At 33.3% G+C, this 12,463-nt stretch overlaps 5 protein-coding genes across 5 annotated transcripts; 4 read left to right on the forward strand and 1 right to left on the reverse strand.

The window, feature by feature from the left end:
* Positions 1-1,125: 1,125 nt before the first annotated feature.
* On the forward strand, positions 1,126-3,627 carry EIN_246800 (hypothetical protein; the record flags this gene model as incomplete). The annotated part of the gene is made up of 1 exon (XM_004261509.1): positions 1,126-3,627. The coding sequence occupies one exon, from the start codon at positions 1,126-1,128 to the stop codon at positions 3,625-3,627; it is 2,502 nt and encodes an 833-aa protein (XP_004261557.1).
* Positions 3,628-4,483: 856 nt separating this feature from the next.
* EIN_246810 (DNA double-strand break repair Rad50 ATPase, putative) lies at positions 4,484-6,580 on the forward strand (the record flags this gene model as incomplete). The annotated part of the gene is made up of 1 exon (XM_004261510.1): positions 4,484-6,580. The coding sequence occupies one exon, from the start codon at positions 4,484-4,486 to the stop codon at positions 6,578-6,580; it is 2,097 nt and encodes a 698-aa protein (XP_004261558.1).
* Positions 6,581-7,214: 634 nt separating this feature from the next.
* Positions 7,215-7,790, forward strand: EIN_246820 (RNA-binding protein SGN1, putative; the record flags this gene model as incomplete). The annotated part of the gene is made up of 1 exon (XM_004261511.1): positions 7,215-7,790. The coding sequence occupies one exon, from the start codon at positions 7,215-7,217 to the stop codon at positions 7,788-7,790; it is 576 nt and encodes a 191-aa protein (XP_004261559.1).
* A 1,263-nt stretch (positions 7,791-9,053) lies between these two features.
* EIN_246830 (leucine-rich repeat containing protein, putative) lies at positions 9,054-11,639 on the forward strand (the record flags this gene model as incomplete). The annotated part of the gene is made up of 1 exon (XM_004261512.1): positions 9,054-11,639. The coding sequence occupies one exon, from the start codon at positions 9,054-9,056 to the stop codon at positions 11,637-11,639; it is 2,586 nt and encodes an 861-aa protein (XP_004261560.1).
* A 100-nt stretch (positions 11,640-11,739) lies between these two features.
* Positions 11,740-12,186, reverse strand: EIN_246840 (hypothetical protein; the record flags this gene model as incomplete). The annotated part of the gene is made up of 1 exon (XM_004261513.1): positions 11,740-12,186. The coding sequence occupies one exon, from the start codon at positions 12,184-12,186 to the stop codon at positions 11,740-11,742; it is 447 nt and encodes a 148-aa protein (XP_004261561.1).
* Between the last annotated feature and the right edge of the window lie 277 nt (positions 12,187-12,463).

The following is a 12,463-nucleotide window of genomic DNA, read 5'->3' on the forward strand; positions in this document are numbered from 1 at the left end:
ACATCAAATGCTAACAAACCTCCCAAGATAAACTCTAAGTGAAAAAACGAGTAACAAAAAGTTGGGAATTTACAAGAGTCGGTGGTCAAAGTAATTCCAAACTATAAAAACAAATCTTTCTTTATTCATTCACTCAATGACAGTCGAATTGATCCGCCCTCGTTTTGCAAAAAGAATCTCAATCGATTCCGAAGATGATGATTTTGATATCACTTCTCTTATTTTATGTGATCCACCTAAACGATCCACGTCACCAGCTTTGACTGAGAGTTCAGACTTGTCCAGTGACTCCGAATTATCTGAAGATCTTAATTTGGATTCCCCTATAGAAAATGGACTCAAACATCATATTAAAACTGTTTCTCTTGATGGAAGCGATTCTATTAAAGACGAATGTGTGAATGAGTCTGATGGGATTTTTTCTTGTGAGTTCTAATGTCGTTAATTTATGTTCTTAGCCTTAACTGTAGTTTTTAATGTATCAATTGTTATTATTAATTTGTTATAATATATAATACAACAATTTGGTTATAAAAAGAAATTTTAAATATCACTTTTTATAATTACATTTTTAATAATTTAAATTATTATTTAACTATATATTATTGAAATGGAATTTGTTTGCAAATGATGTCAAATAGTTATAAAAATAATATTTATTAATAACAATGAATAAAAGTGGAATTTATAAAAACTAACTCAATAGTTTGGAATTAACTGAAAACTTATTAAATATTTTAATAAAAAAATTAATAAAATATAACACAAATAAGAATTGACCAAAAAAATATTTTTGTTATTATTATTAGTTATCAATTTTATTCCAAAAACCATTTGTTTTCAATCGAACTCAAAAATTTTAAACGGAAATTTCTATTATCCGTACCAACTCTATTTCTATGATGATTATTATTTTTATTACCAGAAACCCGTCTTTGTCCATCAAAAAAAACAATAAAGAAAAGTATTGGAATTAAATGGGTTATATAGAAAAAGAGATTGAAAATTATTCATAAACGGCAATTGATAAATTTTTGAACTGTTAATCATCGAAAAATTGTAAAAAAAAACACGAAAAAAATAACTTATAAATGACGAAATGTAACTTAAAAATAACAATTTAAGATGTCAGCTCGCCTTTCAGTTTCTCGCCTTTTGCCATACGGCCACAATTTGAAGGTCCTCACGCAGTCCTCGTCGTTTGACATGGTTTACTCCAACGACGACAACGAATGGACTGTAACCATTCCCAATTACACAAAAAATAGCCCATATTACTATAGTGAGTTTTCGGGGTCTGTTTTACTCCGCAAAGAAACTTTCCCACATCTTTTTCCATCATTTTCAACTCCAGACGTCGCAGTCGAATTGCGCGACCAATGGAATGACATATTTGAACCGTTTTCCCCAAAGTTTTTCCACGACTTTGTGTACTCACGTCCAGTAGAAGAACGATTCTCATTGGACAAACTAACTCCTCCATTTGTATATGTTGTTTTGCGAGTGAAATGGGAAAGTATTCCTTCTGGGTACAACGTCTATGCCACTGGCGGTCACGCGCTATTTGGCAAGTGGGACACAAACAAAGCTGTTCTGCTCAAAAGCGCTGGGAACTCTTGGTGGGAATGTCAAATTCCGATCACCGAAATTCGCTGTCCTTTTGAGTACAAATTTTTCATGAAAAATTCGAAGAAGGGTCAGGTCTATTGGGAAAATGGTGGAAATAGACTGTTTGCGCCCCTTGTAGGTGGTTTGATCGGTTCACAGAAAGCCGTCGTGTATCAAGAAGATAAAGTGATCTTCCCTGGATGCTACAAGTCTGCTGGTGTCAAAATTAGCGTTTCTGGAATTCGAAGTAACTCTCTTGGTTGTGGGGATCTTCTTGACATTCAAAAAGTGGTTGACTTCTGCGTGAAAAGTGGTCTGAGTGTAGTCGAGTTGTTGAGCATAAACGATTACGAAAAGAACCCTTCGACTCCAATGAGTCTCAACGCAATTGATCCGATGCTGATCAACGTCTCTTCTCTCGACAACTCAGAGGATATCAAAGAATTAATCCTTGCTGGAAAAATTGAAATTGGAGACTTCAATTGGGTTGATCGCGAGAAGGTCATCAAGGTTAAAGAACGTGTATTGCGAGCCGTATTTGATAAGCACCAAAACGACTACACCACGGTTACTAAGATACTCTTTAGTGATGAGATTGGAACCACCGACGTCGAGAAGTTTGTTTCGGAAAATCGGTCGTGGCTTCTTCCATACATCGTGTTCAAAACGGTTGGAATGGAGTGTGCTCCAACACTCGAGAATCTTAAAAAGGTCGTTTTGAATCAGACACATGAGTGTGTGTATAATGTCTTCCTGCAATTCACTGCTTTTTCACAGCTGAAATGTTCTTCTCATTACGCCAAAACCAATCACGTTGGGTTGATGTGCAATCTCGCGTTCTCAGTTGATCACTTTTCCGTTGACACGTGGATCCACGCAAACCTTTTCAAGGTTGACCGTTCCATCAAAGATCCCAAAACCAATGAATACTTCGGCGTTCCGTACAATTGGAGTGAGATGGAAAGAGATGGGTTCACTCTGCTCAAAACCCGAATGGAATTATACAAAACTATATTTCCGATTATAAAACTAGAGAATACTATTTTGTATTTCAGAGCTTGGGAAATGATAGATAATAAAAACACGGGCTTTTTCGACCCACAAAACGGGTATACCCGGCAAGAGTTGTCCTATAAAGGCATCAATGACGTGGACAGATTGATATACCCATATATACGAGATCACACATTAGAATTGTTATTTGGGGAGGACAAAGATTTTGTGATAGAAAATTATTTAGTCGATAATAAGAATGGGACGTTTAATTTGGCGCCAAATTACAGATCCGAGGAAGATATCTCTAATAAAACGGGACTTCGGGAAAGTCGGGCGAGTGATAAAAAGATCATTTTGGGATTGAAAAAGTTAGTGAAAAATGTGTGCATGTACTCATTGAATGACAAATACGTCCCAACGCCTTTTATGTTAGAAACGCTTTCTTCGTTTTTGGAACTTGATGACAACACGAAAGAAGATTTACGAAAGATTTACGTCGACTTTTTCGAACGCCGAAATGTCACGTTATGGAAACAACAAGGCAAAAAAGTGTTAAACGAACTGTGTGATGACAAAGCAGTAGTTGTCGGTGATGCGCCAAATGACTTTTGGCAAGAAATGAAAGATCTAAAAATGTTTTGCTTTGACTCGAATGAGTATAATTCGATATTTGAGATCCCAAGTAAATTCACGATCCGATCGTATTATGAGTGTTATAGAAATGATATCTGTGAGAGTATGGGATGGACTGATATGAAGCAATTTTGTGAGAGTGGAATGGCTGAGCAAATCATCGAACGCAAAATGGAAGGAAGTCAGATGTTTGTAGTCTTTAATTTGCAAGACTATGAAGCACTTAAAGAAGATTATATTAGAAATAAAAATCCATATTTAGAATCATGGGTCATCGATGATACTTTTAAATATATTAACCATATCAAAGTCGATGATTTAAATAACGACTATGAGCTCATTCAGAAAATACAAAGTATAGTTTCAAAAACAGGAAGAATTATGAATTAATTGGAAAGAAGGGTATTAGTTTTTTTTATAATTAAAATTACTATATAATAGTATTTGTGTGAATTATAATAACCAAATGTTGTATAGTTTTTTTAAATTATTTAACAAATAAAGAGCACCAGAAAATAATCGTACACATTGTTTTAAGGTATTTTTCTGTATAAAGTCGGGTTTTTATTTTTTCAAAACCCATTTTTTTTTCCTGATTGCTTAGTCAAATTTTATATGTGAAAAAATATTCCCGATTTTTTTGGTTTGTTTGATACTAAAAACACAAGTGTATGACAATTTTCTGTTGGTCTTTAAATTGATAATTTAAAATTAAATATTTAAAAAATTAATATAATTTTAATAATTTAACATAATATTAATTATATGATTTTATTTTAATAAAATGATTAAAAGTAAGATTAAAATTGAAAAAAACTATTCGTTAATTAATTTAGTGTGTTAATTAAAAACAACTCGTTATATTTTTCATCAGTTTAAATTTTTATTATTTAAAAAGTATGGTATTATAAACTATATATTGTTAGTTTTTAAATAACGTTTGTTTCTAAACGATAAACAACTAAAATAATAATAACAAGAATTAAATCAATGAATTGAGGAATAATTCAACAACTAAACTAAAATCAAATAAAACTATTTGATGAGTCAACCGAAAGAGGTTATTGCACGGTCAGTTTTTCCTGATCACTTTTTGAGTAAGCGAGTTTCCATCAAAAATATTGACACGAATCTTTTAAATAAATGGTTTTGTGGGGAGATTATATCTACGGCCATAATAAAAGATAATTATTATATAATTGTAGGAGAAGACGAAAATTACGTTGTTGTCAACTTTTCCAAAACGATGTTCCAGAAAAAACGAAAATTAGAGATTCAATTTTCGTTGGATTATTTTAAACCACATCACAAAGCCATTTTTATTAACATTCCTGTAACAAAATATAGAAAAGGAAAAGACGAAGATACAAAAAATGGATGTGTTCTTGACGTTGGGAACGGAACTTTTGCTCGTAAATTTCAAGTTGTCGTTTTTTTGGAGAACGAAAAAGTCATATTCAAAACAGGTGATCTCGACAATGAGATATTGAAAATCACAGAAAAAGACGAAGCACTCTTTAAAAACGTCAGATATAAAAACGGAACGAAAAATATCGATTTTGTAGACGCACGAAATTTTAAAGATTTATTTTTTAGTGGAAAGTATTTGGATCTTATCGGGTATGTCGTTAGAGTTACTGAAATACCGAGATCTGAGGCGTTTATATTTATAGGATATGACGAAGATACTATTAATACTTATACTAATACTCAAAGAGAAAGTTTTGACGCAGATGGGTTTGTTGGAACGGGGAGATTATTTCGAGTCATCATAAATGAAAATTCCAAAGATTTAAAAGATGAGAAAAGTCAAATTGAGAAAGGTTGGACTAAAATAGAAAATTTTGAATTTGACGAAAAACAAGTCGCAATTGGAACAAAACGAAATAATGTGGAACATTTGGAGGATAACAACATTTTGGTGATACGAAAGAAAATAGAATTACTCAAAAATGCAATGAAAAACGAATTTTTTTTTGAAATGTTGCTAAAAGAAATGGGAAAGAGCCAAAAAGAGATTGAGGAAATAACTCAAAACTGTGATTTACAAAACGAAAAAGAAAATGTCATTGCAGAAAAATTGAAGATATTTGAAGAGGCGAATTTGGAATTAAAATCACAAGATATTAATTTCATTTTGAACGAAACGAAAACTCAGAACTTGAAAACAGAAGACAAAATTGAGCAAAAAGTCGAAAACAAAGAAAAAGAAATAGATTTAAACGCTTCGGCTTCAGACAGCCAACAAACACCCGAAAAAAAGGTAGAAAAAGCAAAAATAAAAACCGAAAACGTCAAAGTGAAAACGGAAGTAAATCAAGTGAACAAACTTGAAAATCCCATTTTTGAAAAAAAAGAAAATCTTGACAACTCTGTGCATCCAAACCAGAACGAAACGAATGGAAATGTCACAATGATGGAGATTGAGGAATGTCAAAATGTGAAAAGTGAAGCACAAACACTCAAATCATCAACTCCTCCAATCTCAAAACAACCAAATGATTCTTTGAAAAGACAAAATAGTTTGAACAATGACGACATTGAAGATGTCATAAAGTCAATGGATTTGGAATATCTTCGGGTCGAACAAGAAAAAAATAAGAAACCAAACCTAATAAAAACAAAAAGTGAGAAAATAGAAAAGAAAAAGTCAATCGAAAAAACTCATAGTCTTCCAGAGATACAAAAAAGTGTGACCGACCTCCACGCTTCTGTCCAAGTGAAAGACGAAAAGAAACTAAAAACCCGACACCCCTCGTCGGGTGCTTTTAAGATGAAAGAACTTTTTGATTCCTCGAAAAAAGTGACACGAAAAAGTGACGACGAGATTTTGAGAGAAAAAGAGAAAAAAAGCCGCAAGTGGCTGCTTGATGACATGAATCATCAAGAAGAGGAATTGAACACACAAGATCTTTATGTTGTTAACAAGCAAAAATCACCACTCACAATTGACGACATCTTAAACGCAGGAAAATCACAAATTGCCGCGAGTGATCTTCTTTACTCACAAATCAACGAAGAAAAAAAAGAAGAAAAAAACAGCGAATTTAGGAAAAGGAAAGGGTTTGAAATAGGGTTACGCAAGAAGGAGGTGTTTGGGAAGGAGATCGACATCGAGGGGTTTTTACAGGGACGAGTGAAGAGCGGAGACGGAGTGGAACTTGTTGAGAATGAGAGGATTGTGTTGAGTATAAAAATCAAAAAGGTGGAATGGAACGAAAGTTGTCAAAATCTTGAAGAAGTTGTGGGAAGTAAAATGATAGTTGATTGCTTAAATACTAAGTCGGAAAAATTCAAGATTGTCTTTTGTGGAACGCTCATTGTTTGTCATGTTTTTATATGATTCAAATATAGTTAAAAAGTTATAAGGATATAGTTAGATGACTGATAGAAACAAATTATAGAGATGTGGGGAATTAAAAATGTTAAGGAGTTTTCAGAATTTTTGGAGAGAGTACTTGTCGGTAATGTGTGTTTGATGACAGTTTACTTGGAAAATGCAGCTTCAAATTTATACATGTGCGAACATTTGACAATCACATTGTAAAATGAGAGAGATACAAAATGAAAAATTTACTATTTATTTATATAAAAAGTTTATTATAATTTAATTACCAAAAACAATAAATTAATAATGAACTATTAAAACATTTTGAATTTTGATAATAATAAGTATAATAATTAAAGAATTAATAAACTTATTTCTGTTGGTTCACAAACTATAATTAGACAAACAAATTATAGTAAATTTATAATAAAAAATACCAAATAAATCCAGTTATGAGGTGATTCTCATCTCGCAATTTCCCGAAAAGATAGATATGATAACAAATGTGACCTAACTAATAAAAAAACACATTAACCTACAAATAATCACCAGAGAATAGTAAAAATATAGTAAATATATGATACAACCCCCCTTGGCGAAAAGAGAGTAATTAATAAGGAGTAACTAGAAATAGCAAAGAGTCGAAGACATGGATAAACGTCTTATATTCAATAATACCAATTTAAGCTCTAACGCCGTGTCGCAACCGATCCGCATGGAAGAGGACACAGTTGGTTCTAAGGTTCCACGTTCCGTTATGCCGAAAGGATCGATCACGCACGGAGGAGCGATTGCGGCACAACCGGACATCGATCTCCAGAAAGAGCGAGACAATCGCTCGATTTGTGTGAGGAACTTGGACTACTCGATCACTAAAGAGCAGTTGGAACAACTGTTCTCGACGGTTGGAGATGTTAAGACCGTTACTATTCCAGTCGACAAAGCCGGTAAACCTAAGGCGTACGCGTACATCGAATTGGATTCGGTTGAATCGCGAGAACGAGCGGTGACTAGTCTGACGGGGTCGAAGTTGAACGATCGAGAAATCACCGTCGAGAAGAAGAGAACTAACAAAATGGGACTTGCTAAGAAATCAAATAGCGGAAATGCTCAACTCTCGAAACTATTGTTTACTATGGCAAAAACATTGAGCAGAGGTGGGTACGGAGGACATAGAGGTGGCGCTTCTAGAGGTGGAGCTCCAAGAGGAAGAGGTGGAAGGTAAATTAAACACACCGTTTAATTCTAATTGACTGTATTGGAAGTCGTTGGCTTCTGTTTTATTTTTATTTGGTTTGTTCGAGTTTGAGAAGAGAAATTATTAAATAATAATAATATAGTATTGGTGAATGGTTGTTCATGTCGAAGGCAATTTGATAAAATTTTTTTTAAAATACTTAACACTTAAAATAACGCCCTTATTTTTGTTTTGGTTTGTTTTTCAGGGATATTAATCCAATTTTTGATGATTTTCCTTATTTAGCTTGTGTATAGTTTATGCACATAATACAAACTCTAAAAAAATGGAAATTTATTTAATAAACTCGACATTTCCCGATTTTTAGAACACTTGAATTTTGTTTAATGTTATTTAAAGTGTTAATTAAATTAACTTTTGTGAAAACAAAAACATTTTTGTTTTTAAAACAACTGTTTTATTTATTCATTTATTATAGACTTCGGGCTTGCATGTTTTAACAATAATTATTAGTGTCAAAAACGCTAAAGAACCGGGTAAAAAATAACATCCCGTTTTAATAGCATTTTTAAATACTAATTTTTCATAATAAAAAGAGAAGTCTAATATATTATATTTTTTTTTGTTTATTAGATATATATTATTATATTAAATATATATTATTATTTATTATATATTATATTATAAATAAAAATATAATTCTTTTGTTAAAATAAAAACCAAAATAATCTAATGTGTTATTATTGGATATTTTTTTCGTATTTCAATTTTAAATTAAACGAAAATTTTCATTTTCGAGTTTGTTAATAAAAAAAATTTTTTTTCAAAAAAATAATTATTAAAAATATATTATTATTTTAACTATATATGTCTAATTTTAAACAACTAAATTAATAAAATTGATCTATAATCAAATTTTTAAAAACAATGAAACTATTTGTTTTAATGTAACTAATTTATCAAATTATCAGAATTAAATTATACACTTGAATAAAAAAACAGAAAAATTTGGTTGTTATTAAAAAAAATAAAAACGATAAATTTCCTATTTAAAAACCATAGATGTTTTTAAAAATATAAAATACAAATAATCATTTTCTTTATATAAAAACAATGCTAATTCCTATTATTAAGTTTAATAAAATAAATTAAATTTTAAATAAATTTTGTTCTTTCAAAATGAAATATTAGTAACCACACTTTCAAAACATAAAATAAATAAAAACAAATTCGAAGTCCACTTCTATTTATTACAAGACTTAGAAACAAGATCTAGAAAATAAGAAAATAATGAAAACGGTGACTCGTGACAAAGAACATTTGACAACATTTCCCGATGAGATCATCGCACAAAACAAACAAGTACAACTCTTATCATTAGATAAAAATGGTATTTCCGAGATTCCTTCCAAAATCAGTGAGTTGACTGAGTTGACCAGTTTTTCTATTTCACAAAACAAAATTTCAAAAATCCCGTCCGAATTATTTGCGCTGAAAAATTTGCAGCGGCTTGTTTTCGCCCAAAATTCTATATCTTCTATTCCCGAAATTATTGACTCTTTAATAAATTTAACAGAACTCAACATGTGTTGTAACAAATTAAGTGCGCTTCCAGCCTCGATCACTTCTCTGACCAATTTAATTAAGTTGAACGTCATCTCAAACTTTTTAACTGAGCTTCCTCGGAACATCTCGACGTTATCGCGTCTTACGTACATTGGTCTGTCGCAAAACGATTTTCACGTGTTGCCGCCATCACTTTTTAGTCTGAGTGGACTGAATGAACTTGATACTGAATTCAATAACTATTCCGTCATTCCGCCAGAGATATCACATTTGAGTAATTTGACAAGATTGAACGTCAGAGGAAACGAGATTGAAAATCTCCCGAATGAGATGACGTGTTTGAGTAATTTAGAGATTTTAACTGTCGACAACAATCCGTTGACGCAAATCACGTTCTCTCAAAAAGTCTTTCCAAAACTTCGAGAATTCAACATGAATTCGACCAAAAGCCCGAAATTTGACGAGAACGAAGGCCCGGCGAACATCAAAAAAATCTCAGCAATTGATGCGGGGTTGGGGCGACTTCCGGCGAGTTTTTCAAAATTTGAGAACCTCGAAGATTTTGATGTGACAGGAAATAGATTAGACAAGATTCCAATAGTTCCACGGCGCGTCGCCATGTGTCGGGTTAATTGCAATGAACTGAAACGCATTGACTTTGAAGAAAATTCAAATATTCAATTTTTCTATGGGAAGCACAACACGTTAGAGGAGATCCCTGTTGGGTTACTGAATGTTACTCGCATGAATGCGTGTGACTTATCATGGAATCGGATCAAGTCTTTTAATCCGCGTATATCGTGGATACGGCTTCAAGTTTTAGATCTTTCATTTAATGAGTTAAGCGTGATTGACATGACGATCTCGAAATTAGTGAATCTGAAACGATTAAATTTGAGTTTCAATTCGATTGTGAGTGTTCCGAATTATATCTCGAATTTGAGTAGTTTGGAACGATTTTATATTGCCGGAAACAAATTGAAAGATTTGCCGAATGAGATGGAAAGTTTAGTTGAGCTGACCGTTCTGCATTTGGGCGAAAATCAATTTAATGAGATCCCGCCGGTGATTATTAAGATCCCGCACTTGTTGCGGCTCCACATCTGCTGCAATCCGATCTATGACGTGAACAGTTTGTCTGTCCTCACTGGGTTGAACACATTGGATATAGCCAATTGTTATGTGAAGAATTGTGAATTTGTGAATGGCATGAAGGAGTTACAACAGTTGTGTCTTGCCAACAATTATATCTCGAAACCACCGACCTTTGGGGAGAATTGTAGTAAATTAGTTCATGTCGACGTGAGCTTTAACGCACTTTCTGAGATGCCGAATTTCGAGAACCCCGCGAATTTGGCGTTTTTGGACTGCTCATATAACGATCTAGACTTCTTCAAAGAGTTCAATAAATTTGAAGTCTTTGGGAGGAAGCGAGGGGTGCTAGAGAGTACTTTAGATATGAAGAAAAAGAAGGAGGTAGTCGTACGAGTTGATGGGTGTATTCGTCTGAAGCAGTATAAGTTCTTAAATCGCTTTGCGGATCTTTTAAAGTTCCGGAGTGTTCCGACGACACTTTCTACGGCTCAGATGTGTAGTGATAGAGACGAGATGCAGGACTCGATGTTGTGTATACCCAATTTTGCGGGGCCTGATCACTTTTTGCTTGGTGTAGCTGATGGGCATTATGGGGTTCAGACGGCGTATTACTTCAATGTGATGTTTCCTGATATCTTCTATGAAGTTCTTAAGAAACCTATAACTATCGAAGAAGCCTTTAAAGAAGCTTTTGAGGTGATTCAATGTGAGTTTGTTAAGATGGGAGTGAAGGATGGGGCTTGTGTGACGGTAGTCTTTTTAACGCCATTAAAGATATATACCGCGCAGTGTGGCGATTGTCGCGCAGTCTATGTGACGTCGGAGAAAGCAATTCAGTTGTGTACTGAACATGAGCCAACGATGAAAATGGAACAAAAAAGAATTAAGAAGGCGGGAGGGTTTGTCGATGCTGCGGGGAGAGTATCTGGACTTCGCGTCTCGCGTAGTGTAGGAGATATAGAAAACAAACCCGTTTTAACACATATCCCCGAGACTACTGTATATGACAGAGGAAGTGATGAAGAGTATTTAATAGTAGCTTCTGATGGGTTATGGGATGAAGTAACTAATGAAATGGCTTATCAATTATTACACTCAAAAAGATCGATATTCAGAACAGGTGAGTTGGCTTCAATGATGAAGGACTTGGCCTTCATCAGTTGTTCTTCAGACCAGTCTGCAGATAACATCTCCATTGTACTCTGCAGGTTCTAAGGTCTTTTATCATATATCAAAGGTCTTTTGTCGTTCAAACGTTTAAGAGTTATAATATAGTAAAAGAACTAATAAGAAATAGTAAAATAGTGGGAGTGAATTAAAGGAAGAAGAGGAGGAGCCGAAGCCAACTTGACCAGTCGGAGTCTTGAGTGACTGAGGTGGCTGCGTAGACTAATCCAAAGCATATAGAAAGAGATATAAGAGTCAAAATAATAAACATTAAGAGCGATAATGCAGGCCAGATAAAACCAGTCTTCACACGAGAGCAACAACACATACACCCATTGATTAACCAGAAACACGGGAAGATAAAACCTAAGACAAATAAGACTATAGAACCATATTTGTCTATAACAGTGGTTTTGTCCTCATCTTTGGGTTTAAAAGTGCCGTGGGGAATTTGAAGGTCTTGTTCGCGAATCAGAGGAACGGGTTGATACTCAACGGAGGGAGGAGGTACGGTTTCTAATTCGGTTTCCGGTTGATGCGGAAGGGAAGGCAACGGTTTGGAATTCAATTGAACGTATTTGATGTTCTTATCCATATAATGGTTTCAGAGTTTGTTTGGTTACTATAGATATGGTAGCTGTTTACTATAATTTAATTATAATGAGGAACACAATAAAAAAGCTTTAAATAGAATTGGAATTTTATTAGTTAAATTATAAGTTGGTAATGGTTTTATATTAGTTTTGTGATTGTTTCTTTTTTAAACGTCAAAAGAAAGCAAAAATGTTAGTCAGAAAGTAAAAACAATAATTTTTATTTGTTTCTATATTGAAATTAATTAATTTAATTAATCAATAAATTAAAATGATTTA

This window comes from Entamoeba invadens (genome assembly GCF_000330505.1).
Source record: "Entamoeba invadens IP1 unplaced genomic scaffold scaff_1105074726103, whole genome shotgun sequence".
In the NCBI taxonomy this organism is placed as follows: domain Eukaryota; phylum Evosea; order Mastigamoebida; family Endamoebidae; genus Entamoeba; species Entamoeba invadens.